At 40.1% G+C, this 18,764-nt stretch overlaps 1 protein-coding gene across 1 annotated transcript in view; it reads left to right on the forward strand.

Annotated features, from left to right (window-relative positions):
* col5a3a (collagen, type V, alpha 3a) overlaps nt 1-18,764 on the forward strand; it is a 47,499-nt gene that overhangs the window by 16,136 nt on the left and 12,599 nt on the right. The window contains exons 5-42 of the mRNA XM_068337985.1: nt 1,766-1,888; nt 2,954-3,310; nt 3,912-4,031; nt 4,124-4,240; nt 4,328-4,381; nt 4,483-4,524; nt 4,927-4,989; nt 6,565-6,639; nt 6,817-6,900; nt 7,036-7,092; nt 7,404-7,457; nt 7,574-7,627; nt 7,743-7,796; nt 8,405-8,458; nt 9,037-9,090; nt 9,619-9,663; nt 10,794-10,847; nt 11,032-11,076; nt 11,174-11,227; nt 11,770-11,814; nt 12,197-12,250; nt 12,766-12,810; nt 13,139-13,192; nt 13,765-13,809; nt 13,964-14,017; nt 14,125-14,232; nt 14,499-14,552; nt 14,892-14,945; nt 15,051-15,095; nt 15,291-15,344; nt 15,698-15,742; nt 15,884-15,937; nt 16,093-16,146; nt 16,827-16,880; nt 16,991-17,098; nt 18,119-18,208; nt 18,367-18,420; nt 18,606-18,713. Of these exons, the coding sequence (XP_068194086.1) occupies nt 1,766-1,888; nt 2,954-3,310; nt 3,912-4,031; nt 4,124-4,240; nt 4,328-4,381; nt 4,483-4,524; nt 4,927-4,989; nt 6,565-6,639; nt 6,817-6,900; nt 7,036-7,092; nt 7,404-7,457; nt 7,574-7,627; nt 7,743-7,796; nt 8,405-8,458; nt 9,037-9,090; nt 9,619-9,663; nt 10,794-10,847; nt 11,032-11,076; nt 11,174-11,227; nt 11,770-11,814; nt 12,197-12,250; nt 12,766-12,810; nt 13,139-13,192; nt 13,765-13,809; nt 13,964-14,017; nt 14,125-14,232; nt 14,499-14,552; nt 14,892-14,945; nt 15,051-15,095; nt 15,291-15,344; nt 15,698-15,742; nt 15,884-15,937; nt 16,093-16,146; nt 16,827-16,880; nt 16,991-17,098; nt 18,119-18,208; nt 18,367-18,420; nt 18,606-18,713 (2,739 nt within the window). The remainder of the gene's footprint in view (nt 1-1,765; nt 1,889-2,953; nt 3,311-3,911; nt 4,032-4,123; nt 4,241-4,327; nt 4,382-4,482; nt 4,525-4,926; nt 4,990-6,564; nt 6,640-6,816; nt 6,901-7,035; nt 7,093-7,403; nt 7,458-7,573; nt 7,628-7,742; nt 7,797-8,404; nt 8,459-9,036; nt 9,091-9,618; nt 9,664-10,793; nt 10,848-11,031; nt 11,077-11,173; nt 11,228-11,769; nt 11,815-12,196; nt 12,251-12,765; nt 12,811-13,138; nt 13,193-13,764; nt 13,810-13,963; nt 14,018-14,124; nt 14,233-14,498; nt 14,553-14,891; nt 14,946-15,050; nt 15,096-15,290; nt 15,345-15,697; nt 15,743-15,883; nt 15,938-16,092; nt 16,147-16,826; nt 16,881-16,990; nt 17,099-18,118; nt 18,209-18,366; nt 18,421-18,605; nt 18,714-18,764) is intronic.

Below are 18,764 nucleotides of genomic sequence, written 5' to 3' on the forward strand. Positions count from 1 at the left end.
CTGTCTCGATTAGCATTGGATATTAGTTTTTGGCTCTGTCTGTTCTTGGCATGTCTAAACCGTGACTCGTCAAGCATATCATTAAAGAGTAGCTTTATTTGAATGCTTAGCAAAGCTTACAATTTAAGACGCAAATCAGAGAAGCATATTAAACCATTTAAGGTCTGTTGTAGTCATTTTTCCTTGGTAATGACTTATGTCTAATGGTAGTCAGATGTTTTTGTGGTTAGTTGTGAACATCTGTTGCACTTTAACCAGTTGAGGAACATCAGAAATCCTGTTTCATTACGGCAAGCTTTTGAATCATTGACCCACACAGGCTGTGCTTCACTCATGAACACAAGTTATTTTTTACAGATTGAGCGCTGGTTAAGACACAGCATATCAGATGCTAATCAGCTTAGTAGATGAAGCTACAGAACTCTGGGCTATCTGGCATTAGAGACAGTAGGGAGGTCACTTGTTGAAAAACTAATGAACCTTTGCCAGAAGAGCCATCTGCGACCTCCTGCCTCATGTTTGCCATCAGAATTTTGTGTATTCAGCTGAGGTGCTTTCCCCTTCAGCAAATTCTCACGTGTCCTTTTCGGATGTCCTTCCCCTGTCCTGGATGGGGATGGCAGTGCATGTATGACTTTGAACAACACTTTGCTCCTGGTATGTTACGACGAGAGAGTCTTGCCATACAACAGAAAAAGTGTTGTCTTTGATCTCAAAGTGGTAACAAAGTGCGTATGCTTTCATTTGACACTGACCTATACAGGTTAATTTTAATAGATCAAAAAAGGGACACCATTTCAACAGCAAAGGGACAGGGACACTTTGTGTATCCATTTGTGATTTCTGTCCTGAGCATATCTCACATGCTAGACTTAATAACATTTATTAATTATGGTAAATAGTTGTGTTTGTTGATTCAAAATGTCTACAAATGGTTCCTTTTTGCAGTTCAGAGGAAACACATTTTTTAGAGTTAAAAGGCTGTCATCTTAAATATCATGCAATTTACTGTATATAGTGCTGCTCCGAAACACTTTATGCATATGTTATTCATGATCATCAGTTGTGCCTTTTGAGATTTTGCATGTACTATAAATTACTTGTTTGTACGGTTGCCATTTGCATATGATTTTTAAGGTGGGTCTAAAGGGTAGCTGTCTTGTCAGGACAATATCTTGCAAACTATATATTTCAATATAGACATCCTTTTTTTTTAACTTTTCCTTTTACAGATCATTTTAAAACTGACTCAAAAAAGCATTTACTAATATGCATGGAATTTTACTAGGTTTTGTCGTATTGAAGACAATCGATATTAATCATGATGTCATTAAAGCCAGCAGAAGCTCAGGGTGCAGTGATACAGGCACAGCAGTGCTGTGTCTCTGCATCCTCGTCCATACAATACACAGTGCTTCTAGGGCAGTAATGGAAGTGAAAGATTCTGATGGGGGGTGAGAGAGAGAGAGAGAGCTCTTTGATTTGTCATGTACATAAACAAACTTCCCCTTGAGTTATGGGAACACAGGGAAGCAAAAGTCACATGTAGTTGTACCAGTAAGGACAGTTTGATGTTCTACTCTATTACACTATATCTAAGTATGCACCCAGTTCTGTTACTGTCAGAGTGTCTGTGATTTTTGTAGTGTATTGCTACAGGAACTCTGCAGTTTATTTATAAAAGTGTTCCACTGAGATGATTCTGTGTTTCCTATATTCCCGGCCTTATAACATGACAGTTTTCTGCCTTCCTGGTTTATTTCAGGGAGATATTCAGCAGCTACTGATCCTGGAGGACCCAGAAGCTGCTGCCAGCTACTGTGTAAACTACATACCAGATTGTGACTCTGCTTTGCCCTACAAAAGCCATGCAGGAAAGCTGCAGAAGGTCAGTCTATTGCAAACTATTGTTTATATATAATAATTTTTATATGCTTTTATTACACAAAGGTAGAATAGGCCATAATTCCAGAATAAAATGCTCCATTTCAAATGGAGCATTCATAAGGTCAAACAGGTGTTGTTTTAGCAAAGGACACACCTCCACACACAGAGCCAGAAGCAGATAATTCAAACATGATATCATGGCTCTTCCCTTCCTCAAGGCATGCATAAAATTTGAATTTATGCTGGATAAGAATTACTGTATAATTTTTGGTTGGTGTGTGAATGATGAAGATAAGAAGGCAAGAGGCAGCCAGAGGAACAGAGGCAGAGTGAGTGGCTGCGTGAGTGTGTGGCTGAGCTTTAAGGAATACTGATCACTTAAATATCTTATGCATGAATGTATTTCTTATGTATATGCCTCATGTGTGCGCTCACATACACACTCACCCTTTTGAGGGGTGTGTGCATTTGCAGACATATGCTGGAGGCAAAGATGCTGCAATATTGGTGATATATCTGTCACAATCCACCTGGAGTTTACAGATCCAACCCTGAGCAATGAGCTCTGGATTGAAAAAATTTCAACATCTGTCACCCCACTGACCTAGTTCTCATCATCCCCTCCAACACACGGATCTTATTTACAAATGGATCTGAATCATATCTGAAGTTTTTCACAAACACGTAATGGACATCAGTCTGAATGACACAATCCACATTAATTTAGCTATACTAAAAACAACATTACCTCTATTGGATCATAGACAGAAGAATGCCTGAATTCTAAAGTATATTTGTTGTTTCTACATTGTTTTGTGCCTTTGTTTTTTTCCTTTGAGTTGATGTTTGTCTTGGGTTTTTATCAGCTAAGTGACAGTCATTGCCATGCATTGCTTGTTGGTTTTTCTGTTCCAAATTTCAATTTATTTGTTGTTCTCAACACTGTTTGTTTTGTTCTCCTTCCTCTACCTGTGCCCTCACCTTACATTTTCTTGTCAAAAAAAAAAAAAAAAATCCCACTTGGGCTTTTTCTTTGATCCAAAACACCCTTTCTGATGAACTAAAGGAAAACTCTAAAAAGGACAGGAAAGGCAAAAAGAACAAAAAGAAGAGGGACAAGGGATCCAAAGGCAAAGGCAAACGTAAAGGCAAAGGAAAAAAGGGGTCTAGAAAGAAAAAACAAGAAGAAGAGGGTCCTGTGGACGATTTTCTCAAAGTGTCCACTGTACTGCCTGAGTATCTATCCCAAGAACCTTTCCAGCCCACGAGGTCACCAGAAGTACAGAAAGCCCTACAAAGTTTCATCTCCACTGAAGTCTTTGACCAGACCTTCATGGAGGTGCCCACACCTGAATCTGTCTCTACAATCGAAGCCCCCACTGTGGTGCCCAGGGCAGTGACTGAATTAAAGGTTATCGAGGAGGTAGACAAGCTTATCTGTAGATGTAGTCCATCCCGACTCCCTCCTGCCCTGTGCAGCTCTAACCAGTCACTCCCCTAATACCTCCTAACCACCCTGAGCACCTTTTCTTTCCCCAGCTGCTTCCCACCACCACTAACCAGCACCACCCTAATCACCTCCTTGTCACCCCTCCTTGGAAACAAGGAGAATGCAGCTGACCAAACTACTGCTACAAATCTGCCACAACCACTGTGCATTATTACAGTTCTAAACTTACCACTGCATCAAATGAGAATTGTTTTTGTTTTATGTCATCGTGATTTTTTTGTGTTTTATTTGCTTAATTTCTAAGCAAACTTATCATGCTCACACTGTTTCTAAATGTGATGTACAGCAGTCCATCAACTAATTGCACCCTAGCAGTTTAATTACCTTCCAAGCCTGTAAACTCGTATCCTGGATAATCAGCATCTTTCCATTAAATCCACCTGTTTACGGACTTTCATGTCGCCCCACACTGTATCAAAATGCATCTTCACTTGGAGGCATTGGGTGTTGATGTAAAATACTCGGTGTCCTCTGTCATCTTTGCTATGACTAATTCAAATGTGTTGGCCTGCAGGAGGGTAAGTCACTGACGAAGCCAGCTGTGGATGAGCATCAAGATGACCTTTACAAAGACGTGTTTGATGATCTCTCGGTTTCCACGGTAACAGTGGGCCCAAACATTACTGACTATGAGGTAGGTTAAATGCAAATACATGAAATGACTTCACCTCAGTCCTGCCCCTGCTGCTAATGGACTTTTTTTTTTTTTTTTTAATTTCTGAACAGTTTCTTGAATATGAAGATTTCAAGAATGACACAGAGTCAGACTATGAAGAGTATGAATTATACGATGATGGCTTTGAATTTGCAGAGCGAGATGTAGCCGAGACATGGGATGGAGAGGTGAATTTCAAAGTGAAGTCATGCATTAAGTGAACGGTCAAGTGATTTGTAACAACCCACATTCATTCATCTGTTTCTCCTCCTCAGGCTGGCGCCAGAGCAGAGAAAGGCCAGAAGGGAGAGGCAGCTGTTATTGAACCGGTGAGGTACCAGGGGCATTCAGTGAATACTCTAGTTGGTTTAATGATGAGAAATGGAATTATTCTCTCCTAATGTAACTTTAATTTTTAATCTCTTTCTAGGGTACATTAGTGGGAGGACCTCCAGGTCTAGCAGGCCCACAAGTAAGACTGTCCATCACCTGAAATCAGACAAAAGTGTACATTTTGACACTGTCCCTTTAATTACACAGGATGTGGCATTATCTAGCAAGCAGGGACTCTCCAGATGTGGTGTGAAATGTTTTGGATTCTAGCCATCAGGATGCAACTGTGGTGTTTTCTGAAAAGGAAATAAGGTTTTCAGGGACAAAGAGCCAAAAACACAAAGATGACAGATTGTGAATGTAAACATCTGTGAACACATCCTGCAGGGTCCTTTAAAGTGCATCGTTACAAAGAAAAGGATGTTCATTCAAATATACATAAATTAATCAAAATTGAACATTCTCAGGTATTTTTTTTTATCACTGATTTTTAAAAATGTGAACCAGTTTTGAATGTTTGCTGCAAATTCTTTCTTCACAGGGGCTTCCTGGACCAGCTGGACCAACAGGTTCTCCAGGACCCAGGGGAGATCCCGGTGAAATGGTGAGTGTAGCCGAGGCCTGGATGTGGGCCCACTGGGGTAGTTTGACCCCATCTGACTCTTTTCTTGTTGAAGTTTGTCCATGAGATTAAAATGTTCTGGTTCAGTTGGGAACTGAACTGGACTTTAGTGACGGATGTTGACTCACAAGTTGGCCTGAATTTCTTTTGTGTGTATGTGTGTGTATTTGCATGTGTGTGTGTGTCTGTGTGTGTGTGTGTGTGTGTGTGTGTGTGTGTGTGTGTGTGTGTGTGTGTGTGTAGCTGTTTTCCACCCATGCCACAAGCACCCATAAACTCAGTTTTTCTTAGAATCTCAAAAGTTGCAGCAACGGGAGATATCAGTGTATGAGGAATTAATAAATTCAATAAATCAAAAGTAATTTTTTAAAAAAATTCCTGCTTTTGAAAAATGTTATGCCTGACCAGTCAGTTTAATCAGTTTTTTCTTGATAAAAAAGTTACCTAATCTGGTAAAGTAGATTAAAAATGCTGCTTCTGTATTCATTTCACTGTGTGTAGTGTCTTTTACCTCATCGCTTCCTTTATGAACATTCATCAATATGATTATTTTAGTGAGGTGTAATTTTGATTGGCAAGTACAATTGTTAAATGTAATCTAATCTGTAATCTGATGGAAATAGCTCTCTAACAACATACACTGTTTGTTTCTGCTGGAATTTATTTAAATGGAGAATTTTCCTCCAGGCCTTCTTGTATTGCATGTAAAGGCATAGAGAACCTTTGTTCATGCTGCAGCATGAACTCTTTAAAGTATTTAAGCCTGTTTACTAGTGACTGACACTTAAAGCTCATGTCTCAAAGGCTTTATGTAATACTTGTATGGCATCTTGCAGACAGGTAAAAAAAAACATCTTAATCGTGCTGTGTAGCAAATTAGATCAGAAATAGCGCTGAATCTGAATGTGTTCTATTTTCTTATTAAAAGTCACGGGAACTTTGTTTTACATTGTGTTGTGTTTTTGTTTTTTTTCATTGTTGCAACTCAGAAACATCTCTTTTTTGTTCAAGATAATGGTGTTTCATTTGCAGTTCTGACAGGGAGTGAAGAAGGAAGTCAGAATGTAATCATCAAAAAAAAAAAAATGCTGTAGCAGAAAATTTGTGTGTGAACATTCTGGCCTGGGTCACGCCCAATAAATTTGAATCGGTGGTGCTGGCTGTTTAACAAAAAAATATGATGACTTCCATGTTACCTGTATCTGTTTTGTTTGTATTGAGGGACCACCAAGAGCATAAACTGCACAATGTGTTTTCAAATCAATATCAAATAAATATACCGTAGCAATATCGGTGCAGACAGCCTTCACATTAATGTGGTGAATAGGCTCCTTATTACTCAATGTTACATTAAATGACTTGCTATAATGATACAGGCAGTAGGCAGACAGCGAATAAGGTAGTGTGTCTATGTGATATGCCCCGTGGAAATGAAGCAAAGGTTATTTTCACAGTGATTAAATCAGATGACAGCTTTTCTCACTATTTAGACCCCTCCACTCTTTCACACAACAGTGCACACAATGGTTGATGTTTACGCCGTTCCTCTTCCCTCAGGGTCCACCTGGACGTCCGGGTCTCGCTGGAGTTGATGGTATTCCGGGTCCTCCAGGAACCCTCTTGATGCTACCAGTAAGACCTGAAGGCACAATTATGTTTCTTCATGCACACAAAAGCAACACTCTTAATACATCATCCCCAGTGTGGGGCACTGGCATCGCCACAAGGGGGGGCTGTGTGATTGAGCTTCATTGATTTCATTCATTTGGGAAATCCTGAAGTGTGGACCGATTTCTCCTTTTGATGCAGTTCCAACATGGAGGTGATTCCATGAAGGGACCAGTGATGTCTCCCCAGCAGGCTCAGGCTCAGGCTATCCTGCAACAGACTCAGGCGAGATTCACATTGACAGAAATGTTGTGCAGACCTTTGACCTATGTACAGTTTTAAGCCAACATCATTGCATATTGTGTTTAAATGGTACATTGTTCGGTGTACATAAACCACCTATGTGTGTGTTTCTTATAGATGTCACTGAGGGGACCTACAGGTCCACTGGGTCTTACAGGGCGTCCAGGCCCAATGGTGAGACATTGCTTGGACTGCTTGACCAGTTTTACGTCATGCTTCAAGGACTCCTGCAACATTTCACTTTAGTTTTACATTCTGCTTTACCAAACTATTTTCTTCCCATTCTAAGCTCAACATTATGCACGTTCAACCATGTTCACATTGATTGTTAAATTGCTGCAGGGTTGTAAAAAATAAACATATTTTTAAAGAAGATTATTTATTTATTTATTTATTTATTGTAAATTTTCTATTCAAATTTTAGTAAAGAGCTGAGTTACTTTAGAGCGTCTTGTCATGCTTGTAATTTCATGCTTATTTTGTAGGGAGCTCCAGGCCCCCATGGCCTCAAAGGAGACAGAGGAGACAGAGGCCCTCCTGTAAGAACAGCCATCATTTTTTTGACTTCATTACTATTGTTATTGGCACTCTAATTTCTTCTTTCAAGTTTTATACTTTTCCCCCCACTTGCATTACTCTCTAACTTTTCATACAGGGACTACATGGGTTGCCAGGTCCAACAGGAGTTAATGGAAAATCAGGAAAGAGGGTGAGATTTCTGCTTCCTACATTAAAAACCTTTGTATCTGTATGTTTTAAGAGCATACTGCGTCCAAGCTACAGCACAGACAAACCTATTCCTGGTGGATTTTTGTGTTTCATAGGGGCGTGCAGGAATGGACGGTGGTCGTGGTATTCCAGGCGATACAGGCATTAAGGTAAACTCAATGGTCAATTTATTAGCACATTAGAAATAATAAAGCTATTGTGCTGCACCAACAACTCACAAATTTATTTCTTTCAGATTTTTTTTTTTTTGTCAAATAACAGTTGAGGGAAATGTAAAATCCTATTGCTTTTGCTAATGTGTTAGATTGTTTATTGAGTTTCTTCTTGCGCATTAGAATCAACTGTACATGTTAGCTGTACGATAACAAGCGTCCACGGGTGATTGATGTAGATATCTAACTGGACACAGCATACCGTATGTGTTGACAATGATGCAACTTATCACCTAACAGCTGCACAAAAAGCTCAGCAAATAAATCAGTCTCCCTTGATGCTGGTCTGACAAAACAGCAGTCTTTATCAGTCAGAGTTTTAGCAGACCTACAGCGAATCCCAAACACATCAACACTTACTCAGAGCAGATGGGAGACTCTGGCAGAGGAGACACTCAGTACACTTCTGCTAATTCATACACTTTACCGTATGTGTGTGTGTGTGTGTGTGTGTGTGTGTGTGTGTGTGTGTGTGTATTTGTGTTTGTGTATGTGTGTGTGTGTATTTCAGGGTTTAATGCACCTGCTTTTGTTTTATATTTCAGGGCGACAGGGGTTTTGACGGCCTTCCGGGTCTCTTGGGAGAAAAGGGACACAGAGTGAGTTGTGGTCGATCAATCATTCACACGCCAACATACCTGCATGTCTCACAACATTTGACACATTTATTTGGAAATTATGATCTCGATTGGTGATATTTCCAATGTTAAGTTATCAACGTAATGATAAAATGAAGTATATGACAGTAATATTCTGGTTTATACGTTTCACTGAAATACGTGCTGTTAGCATGACTGTTAGTATTTGCTGGCAAACCTAGTATGCACTCAGAAAATTTGACATTAATAATGTAATATATCCAATACTTTATTTTAGTTTACTCAAAAAATGTACTTAATGCTTGAAGACAAATATTAAGTATTTGTGAATGCTTTTTAACAGGTAAATGACTGTATTTTAACAAGACTGAAGTTAGAACAGAAAAACAAAAAGCAAGCCCTGAGCAACATGATTCATAATGGGACCCCAATAATAATGTTATTACACTACACTAATAATTATATCGTACATTATCATCTGACATCTGACCGAGTTCACTGCAAGAAATCTGATTGTTGCTTCTTCGTACAGGACAGAATTGTGTTAAATATCCTAATGCTCATGGTTTTTCTCAAAGGGAGACAGAGGAAAGCCCGGTCCACACGGGCCTGTTGGAGAGCCAGGAGAAAAGGTTAGTGCACTGTGCTTTGAAATATTTACTTTCATCAGAAAACACATCTAGCAACAAGACATTGTTTTATGATTTTTGCATTACATGAGGTTAAAAAGAAAAGAAAGTTTTTGAGATTTAATCCTGCAAACCTTTTAAATGGTAAAGAAACACAGAGCAGATTTTACTCAAACGAAATGAAATAATGATTTTTTTTTATTCCACTATGGTGGGAGTTCATTCGGTATCAAGGTTTGCAAAAGACTTGATAGTGATGTAGTGCATCCCTGGCAGTGACTTTGAAATATGACAGGTCCATCAAGATAGTATCACTACATTGAGGCAGTCAGGTGAAGTTTAGAGAGTGCTTTATTAGGCTTTGCTTGAAGATAGTTGGACCTTATCTGTCAGGTGGGGAATTTCTGTAATGAGCTATTTTCAGAGATTATGTCTGGTGGGGATATTAATGTATCCACGCCTCAGGCTAATTTAGAGAGTCGGATGAGATTTATGTGTTGAACCTGTACCCAATTTTTTTATTTATTTTAGGGATCTGATGGACCAGTTGGGCCGAGAGGTCAACCAGGTGAACCTGTGAGTAACTGCATCTGCTCCTCATAATGCACATAAACACCCACATTCTTACATGCTTCTGCATCAAAATATTGTTGTTTATTTAATGTGGAGGATATACTTATTAGGTTTGTTCTTGAGGATGATGCTCACATAAAAATCTCTTAGTGTAGAGTCACAGAGACTAATGATTACCATTACAAACACCAAGGGGTTTGTGGGCGATCTCTGGATTTAAGCCAAAATCATGCACAAATACAACACTCACTGCCCCTTCTGTATATGAAGTAACAATAGGAAGACTGCACAATATTTTACAACAACTATGAAAAAGTAGGACAGTCAAACCATATTAATGAAATACTGCCACGGTGTTCAGCCTACCATTACGAGAGAAAAGGTCACTGGAAAAAGGCATGCAGTTTAACAGAAATATATACATGATATATGTGCCTATATATCAAATCTATCATAGAGGACCTGCTGAGGGACACTGGATCATGCATCATGGAGCCCACAAATATCCCCAGTGTATCCTCAAAGATGTTGCCTTTTTTGTGTAGTGAGCAGTCAGTTGCTTGTGGCTCACACTCCATCCTTCTCCCTGTAGGTGGAATCGGGGCTCAGCAGGGTTCTCTCCCTCCAAATGCATCACCCAGTGTAGGAAAAATAAAGTGCTATAAGCCATCTTAGGAAAACTGTGTTAAACTACAAAGATATAGAAAAGGAGAGGAGTTGCTTGTTTGGATGTGAGGGAGGTAGCAATGGGGGGACGGGAGGCAGTGACGGAAAACGTGAGACAGAAACGCGGTGGTAAAAGAGATGAGATGGATAGAGAGAGAGGAAAGACAGAGCGTCGGAGAGGGAAGAGATAAAATCCTGGCCTGAATGATTATATTTCCATATCAATCACTTCCCAGGAGATCACAGATGTGGCGGTGGAACAGGTGGCTTGGCCAGCCTACAAAGAGGGAGGCTGACAAAAACAGAACACACAAACACACTCCCGCACACACAGGCTACTGCAGTCCCCGTTGCCACTTCCAAACACACACACACACAAATATTATTTATGGTTTAGTATTCCACACTCATTCTGTCTATCATGAACGCAGGTTTGATGCTGACGATTTGCTGTGTTTTGTCTCCAGGGTGCTCGGGGTCTTGTCGGGCCAAGGGGGCCACCTGGCCCGACTGGCCAACCGGTAAGTCTCCTTGACTACAGAATCAGAGCCAGTCAGTCCCTGTGATGCAGCCAAAGGTCACTTAGTTCATGAAATCATCAGTATACCACTGAGGATAAACAAAACTATTGAGAGGCATCTCCTTTTTCAATCAAATATTTCATCCATTATTCTCTCACAGCCTGTTTGTGTGCATTTCTAACAGGGCATTCGCGGAACTGATGGAGTACAAGGGTCAAAGGGCAACCAGGTCAGTCCTGCCACCTTCATTGACATAATTATATCATATTTTACATATATCACTCAAAACTACAGAGTGTGTGACTGCTAATGTCTGTCATTTTCAGGGTCCCCTTGGAGAGATAGGGCCCCCAGGTCAACAGGGAAATCCTGGAGTCCAGGTATGAGTGAGTGAGTTATGAGTTGAGTTAGGTCCCTTCTTACACATTAATGTAAATGAGTCATATAGATAATCGCTGTTATTTTGTCTTTCAAGTGTGGCTGCATAAAAAAATAAATTCCATTCCAAATGTTTTGCTGTGGCTTTTTTTTCTGAATTTAGATCTAAATAATTTTCTGTCCATGAGAGAATATAAAAACTTTATCAAATCCAATTGCCTGTTGTTAAAATGTGTTTAAAGTAAAAAGACTGTTGTTTTTGGAACCGCGAGTTTTTCACCATACAGCAGCAACATTTCATTTTAAAATGGCATCTGAAACATTAGATTCATATGCAGCCAACTTAATCAGATTTTCAATTCCCCAGCATGTCAAGAATCCATCCTTCTAGCTCACACAGCGGCAATCACGCATATTGTTCATGACTTTTGCATACACAGCCAACTGCATAGACAAATACACACAGATGGATGCAAATCCTCAACCCCAAGCCCTTTCCCAGTTGTATGACATTTAATCTGATGAATGCTTTGTTCTGGTCCAGGGATTGCCTGGTCCTCAGGGTCCAGTAGGAGTGCCAGGAGAGAAGGTACGCAGCATGTCTTTCACTTAATTTCAGAATTAAAGCTGTGGCCTTGCGACCCTGTCATCACATGCCCAAGGGAAGCTGGTTGAGCTGGAAAGTATGGTCCAACCATTTCTGGCTCCTATTCAGACAAGACAGGGCCAGACAAGAAATCGATACAGAAGAAACACACACACAGCATAATAGACATAAGAGCTGGCCTTGACCAGCGCACATCCTGAAGTTTTGACTATGAAAAGAAATGAAAAGTGGACATCGTCATAAATACATTATGCTTTGTGGAGGAGCAGCAAAGTGGGAAATATGGTGTTAGCGGTGCCAGTTAGTGTGTTCTGTCACATTTGAAGCTGCAGTCCAGTATTCATAATCTCTGTGTCCTATTCAGGGTCCGCAGGGGAAACAAGGCATGATGGGACTTCCAGGCATTGATGGCCCTCCGGTAAATGCACACAGAGACACAAATACACTAATGTATTCATCAGCATAACACGCATACATATGCATCATCAAGCATCCGTGTATATAGAAATATAAATTATCCTGCTGCTATTTCATCAATCAGCTCAGTGCTCGTTTTACAAGACACACTGAATGCAAATAACTTTAAACAAATAACATGAAGCTATTAGCGAGGAGAGAATGCATTTTATTCAGGCAACACTTTTTGTTGTTGTTGTAGTAATGATTTTCTTTTATTTCAAACGTAAACACACACAGAGTTATGTAACATAAATAACATACACTTTACATGACGTTTCCCAGAAGGCTAAACCCTTCCAATGTACGGTCACATAATGCTGTACAAACATTGAGGTTTGTAATGTACATGTCACAAAGAAGATATTTTTTTTATTGATTGTTTGTCATCACAAACGCTCATTAATAACTGATACAATGATGGAGCATTGAAGCACTAATGCACACATCAGTCTTTCATATGTTTTCCTCTTTCAGGGTCATCCTGGAAGAGAAGGTCCTCCAGGAGACAAAGGCGTTCAAGTGGGTGATATACCATACCTGTGGCTCATCTTCTCTCGTGTCATAAGGAGATTTTGAAAGTGAAATATCATGCCGCTTGTGGTTTCTTTCAATTTAATGAATGTACAGTCATATAATTACTGTAGTCTGATGATGCCATCTTTATTGTAATGGCGCATTAGCTCATTAGGCTTGGCAGTATCCACTTTTTCCAGCCTTAATGCACTTATTGACAATAAACGGTTGGATATTGTGACTGAGGCCAGTCCCTATCTGGTCAGAGAAATTTTTTTTGGCTGGCAGCTGCTTGATGAAGTATACTTTGGTTCTTGTTCTTTTTTTTTTTTAGGGTTTGCCAGGAATTCAGGGGCCTGTCGGGTACCCAGGGATCCGTGGAGTCAAGGTGAGACAAATGCATCATGACTTTATCAATTACGTCCAGTGCTGTGCTTATTCCCATCCATGCTTCATTCTATGTGTACTGTATCTACGGGACAAGCTGTTTGAGTCTTTGAGTGACAAGTGACGGCTGGAGGCAAAGCGTTTCTGTTCTCAAGGGGAGTGTGAGCAACAGATTGAGCAAGATCGAAAGGAATGTCAGTCAGATAGATCACAGCTTCGTGGGTGTGGTAGGACTTCATTTTGACTGAGTTTACTTTTTAAATCGAGGAATTAAAGCTTACTTATCACGAAATGATATTCATTTGCATCATATTGATCTATGTGGTCATTTAGTTCACATGCCTTCACGGAAGCCTCACCAGCCATTAGTGTGAAATGAGCGTAAGGTCAATAACTGATCAATAACAGGCTAATTTTAGGTCAAGAGAAAATCTATACTCACTTATCAATAATTTCATTTTAAGATACAGTATTTAGGCTAATTAGTGATTTATTTTTTTGTCCAGATTTTCTTGAGGGGTTCTTCAGTGATGATTTTTGTAAAATTAATGTTTTTTTCTCACTTCTTCACAGGGAGCCGATGGAGTTAGAGGTCTAAAGGGGAGCAAGGGAGAAAAAGTAAGTGAAACAGGAGAGAGTCATTATTTTTCTGATTGTTGTCAAACTGTTGATTGTGACCTGAAGGACAATGAAACGATGAATTGCAATTTAATGATGTCATCCATCACAGTATAGCTTTCATCAGACATCACTTTTCATCAATGCATCATAGGGAGAAGATGGCTTCCCTGGGTTTAAAGGTGACGTGGGCCTCAATGGAGACGGGGTGAGAACGGCCACAGCATCTTTTAAAAGTCCTTCACAATTATGCTCAATTTATAGAATGGACACAAAATGATTTGTTTCCTTACAATTTTATATTCTTGACTTTAGGGTGATGATGGAGTTCCTGGTCCTCGAGGAGAAGATGGACCAGAGGGTTTGAAAGGCCAGATTGGACTAATGGGGGATCATGGTGCCACGGGGACAGCTGGTGAGAAGGTAGGATACGAAAGAGCAGCACAAATAGAACACCAAATTCCAAGAATGCCTTGTCTAAACCATTAATATATCATGATCTTGTGTAAAAAAGCTATATTTTGACTTGTAAAACTTTTTTAAAAATAAAATCCCATTGGGAGTTTAATTCTCTATGGTTTCATTCTCTATGGTTTCGGTTATTTCTCAAAGGACATTTGATGAAATGTTCAAAGGTATGTTTTTCTTAATATTTCTCTGGTCTTTTTCATCCTCCTCTATTATTCTAGGGTAAGCTTGGTCTGCCTGGATTGCCAGGATATCCAGGAAGACAAGGTCCTAAGGTAATTTAGCGCTGATGAGCTATCACGATCAGTTAATGTGTCCTCTGGGTCCTTGCTGCTTTTTACCAGCAAGATGTACATTTATGGCTCGACTGTTTCCTGCCTGATTAAATATAAAGGATGATAAATGGCTTATTAAAGAAGGCTATTTTATTAATAGTTCATTAGCGACACCGATCCATTACATGCTGACGAGTGGTTTATTTAAGGCTATGTTGGGCTCATGCATTAGATTTGCTTTAATTTGGTACAGCAGTTAATTATACATTAATGAGACATTGGGGGCAATGTGTGATTAATGGAAAGCTGAGGCTGATTAACCTCTACATGTGTCTCCAGGGATCAGTCGGCTTCCCTGGTGAGGCTGGGGTCCTAGGAGAGAAAGGACGAAGGGTGAGGATTGTGCCGACAGTTTAACCACCTCAGAATATGTGAACTTTAATATGTAATAGATATTATAAAATATGTGAAACATTATTGGTAATCTCTGCAATGCAGGGTCCCGCTGGTCAACCTGGTCCTGGAGGCCAAAGAGGTCCAAATGTGAGTACAGCTACAGGTGCCTGCCTATATACCATGTTTTTCCTGAACACATAAAGCTGTATTTACTCTAATTAGTTTACCTGTGGAAGGCATGCTGTTACATCACTGCAGTGTTTCCACATCATCAACCATTTATCTTCCACCTCCAGAGGAGACACGCTTGTGCTAATCAGACTGTTGTTTGTTTTTCAATAGGGAGCCCGTGGGGGAAGAGGAGCGAGGGGGCCCACTGGAAAGCCTGGAGAGAAAGTAAGCTCAGACTGAGACACAGACACAAAAACCTAAAATAAATGAAGACGTATTATCCACAAGCAGTTATACCCGTATAAACACACACCTGGCTGTGTCATAAAGTGTGGATGAATGGGCCGGCGGAGTTGGAATTGGTTGCTGCTGTTCACTACTAGATGACAGGCCATCTGGTGCGGTGAGAAGCTCCTGTCTCGGGGGGGATACGTCAGTTTGTACTCACACCCCCATAGTCAAGCTTGGATGAGCGAAAGATTTATTGGTGGAGGGACAACTTCAAATGTTTGAGTGGCTCTTGTTTTTGTGTATAAAATCTCGTTTTTTATTGTCTTCTGCCTTCTGTCTAAACCGAGGGTTCCTCTGGACAAGATGGTCCTCCAGGATCCCCCGGAGAACAGGTAATCTCTCGACTACTGGATAACACTACATCGCATAAATAAGATCATAAATCTCAATGAGCGAGGTCGGCACCACTGAGTCTCATAAATCAGTTTAAGACAAGTGCCAGCATTTTGACCATCTGTATAATTATTTTCTAGGGTCCTCAAGGACCACAGGGAAGACATGGCGAAGCAGGACTTAAGGGGCCCGGCGTGAGTGGTGCCGTTCTGTGTTTGTCCTGTGATTTTATGTTATTTCTTTATTATTTTTTTTATTATTATTATATTGTGTTATTTCTTTACCCTTAGTGCCACATTAAATTTACACAATTGTTGATGTTTGGTTCATTGAGTTGTTTTCCTCGTAGGGTCCACCTGGAAAGGATGGATTACCAGGTCATCCAGGCCAGAGAGGGGAACCAGTGAGTCCTACATATTTGACATAACACATTTTTCCTACATGAGGTGAACATGTCACCAATAGCTTAAAGAGTAATTTGTCTAAATGATTGAATGTTTTTGGAATTGGTCCAGCAAATAGTCGTAGTCACAGCAGCAAAACGAATTGCCTTAAGGGAAAATTTGGAGTGAAAAAGATGGGAAAAAAAGACAAGTGTAAAAAAGTGTTCAACAACAGCATGGAAGGAATTTTTTGCACAGACAAACCTTTTGTGATTGGTTCCTTTCTGTGCCATAAATAGCTGTTGTACTCCTCGGTTGAAAGCTTCCAGATTTCTTTGAAAACGAAAGCACACAAAACAAGTGATTTTACGCAGCACAACACAGTCACTTTCTTTTATATTTGTATTTTACATATCAGCTGAGTTCCAAATTTAGAGCTTTTGGATGCATTTTTGTGTCATCAGAATCCAAGAGTTTTGAAATGGGGTCCAGGTTGTCATCAACTGAGAAAGAGTTTACAGTCAATGTGAATAATGTGTCAATAATTCAAAAGTTCTGCATAACTACAGCTGTGAGGCCTGGAGTACAGTGATTTTCATGACACACCATGCACTATTCGCTGCCATAAGATAACAATACCCATGCGTCCCACTAACTATTCAAACTCCTCAATGATTCTCTAACTTGTCTTGTTCTGAAGGGCTTCCAAGGAAAGACCGGACCCGCAGGTCCTCCAGGTGTTGTTGGACCACAGGTAGGAGGATCTGCAAATGTCGCTGATTATGAAATAAATAGCTGATTATTCCAGAGTGTATTTGAAATAACGGTTCTCTGATGTGTGTTGTATAACTTTAATGCTTTCAGGGCAAAACTGGTGAGACAGGGCCAAATGGAGACAGAGGTCATCCAGGTTCACCGGGACCACCGGGTGAGCATGGGTTACCTGGAGTTGCCGGTAAAGAGGGTGCCAAGGTGAGTTGGTTACAATCACGATGTTGTGTTCATATTTCTTCTCAGCATCATCTTGTTGCCTTAAATAAGGTCATGTTTTCTCTGGCATTAGAATGTTTATCCATTAGCAGGATAACACAAAAATAGGTTTTCATGAAATTTGATGGGAGCAGGGAAAGAAATCCTGGATGATCTGCATCCCCGAGAAGCCCTAAATATTCTTTCATGATTAATTGACACATTATTAAAGATAACTGATGTGACTCTAATATCCCAGGATATGTTTTTATGGTCAAGGGTCATATTATGAGTGTTATGGCACTATGTCTTTTAGTGGCATTATGGGATAAGCAAGCTGTTTGTCTGAATGTTTCTACTCTCTGTTGGTTTGCCATATTTTTATAGGGATTACACAAAATCCACCTGCCAGATTTTCTTGAAACGTGGTGAGGATTGAAAAGAACCAGTTCAATTTTAGAGTGGATGCAGATAAAGAGTTACCTTTTTGAGCATTGCAACTTAGGGCTTTTTGGTCTTGATTTATGCATGATCTGCGCCTTAGTTTGTTGTTTAACTATATAAAAGGGTTGGACAAGAAATTTTAAGCTGAATCCTGAGAAAAAATTCCATCAGTGAAATTGACCTAAAAAAATAAAAGATTTGATTCCAAAGACTCATATTATGTGGGTCAAACTATCATGGAACTATCACACTTGTAGGTGCCACGACATAACGGGGAATGATGCTTCCCTGGCTCTGGATTTGCTGTTCAGCTATTATTACATCAGATAAATTCCAAGGACTCTCTCAGTATTGCCTGAATATCTTATCTCCTGGGTTGCATCCTAACCTCTAATTTCCTAATAAATAACAGAGTGAACTTCACAGTGTTGAGTGCATTATGGCTCATAAAAAATGAATGTTCCTTGGTTTGACTTACTGTTTTGTGTGATTTACGACTACAGAAGGGCTTGCTTTCATCTGGCTACTCACCTAATATACTGTACAATCACATGTATTTATGCGTATATATGGTTTCAGGGAGACCCAGGTCCAGCAGGTGCTTCTGGGAAAAGTGGTCCATCTGGGCTTGAAGGCTTCAGGGGGAGCAGAGGAACACCTGGGGCAACGGTAACACTCTGACAACTTAAGATTCTCTTTAATTGTGTCTCAACCAAATGTGTAATTCGAACATGACGCTTCTTAGCTGAAAGTGAAAAATAATTTTATTTTACTGCAATTTATAAACATGACATTTTTTCATGAAGGAAATTGTCGTTGTCTTACAGGGTCCTGTAGGTCTGAAGGGAGGAGAGGGCCAACCTGGTGTTGCAGGACCTATTGTGAGTCTGATTTTTTAAAAATACATGTACATTCAATCCCCTTATTTCTAATATATATTTTATGGAATTGTAGTGCATGTGAATGCTGAAGCATTTTCCATGGTGGTCACAGATTCCAGCTACCCCACTGAATCACGTTAATCATGTCACACTCACCTAAACTCTCAATCTCCTCTTATTTTCAGGGTGCAACCGGAGAGAGGGGCCCCGCTGGGCCAGCTGGCCCCATTGGTCAACCGGGTCGACCTGGTGGTGTCGGACCTTCTGGGCCAATGGGAGAGAAAGGCGAGCCAGTAAGCTATGGAATATTACTAATTATGTATCATAAGCAACAATGTCCATGG

Source organism: Antennarius striatus, chromosome 16, assembly GCF_040054535.1.
Source record: "Antennarius striatus isolate MH-2024 chromosome 16, ASM4005453v1, whole genome shotgun sequence".
In the NCBI taxonomy this organism is placed as follows: domain Eukaryota; kingdom Metazoa; phylum Chordata; class Actinopteri; order Lophiiformes; family Antennariidae; genus Antennarius; species Antennarius striatus.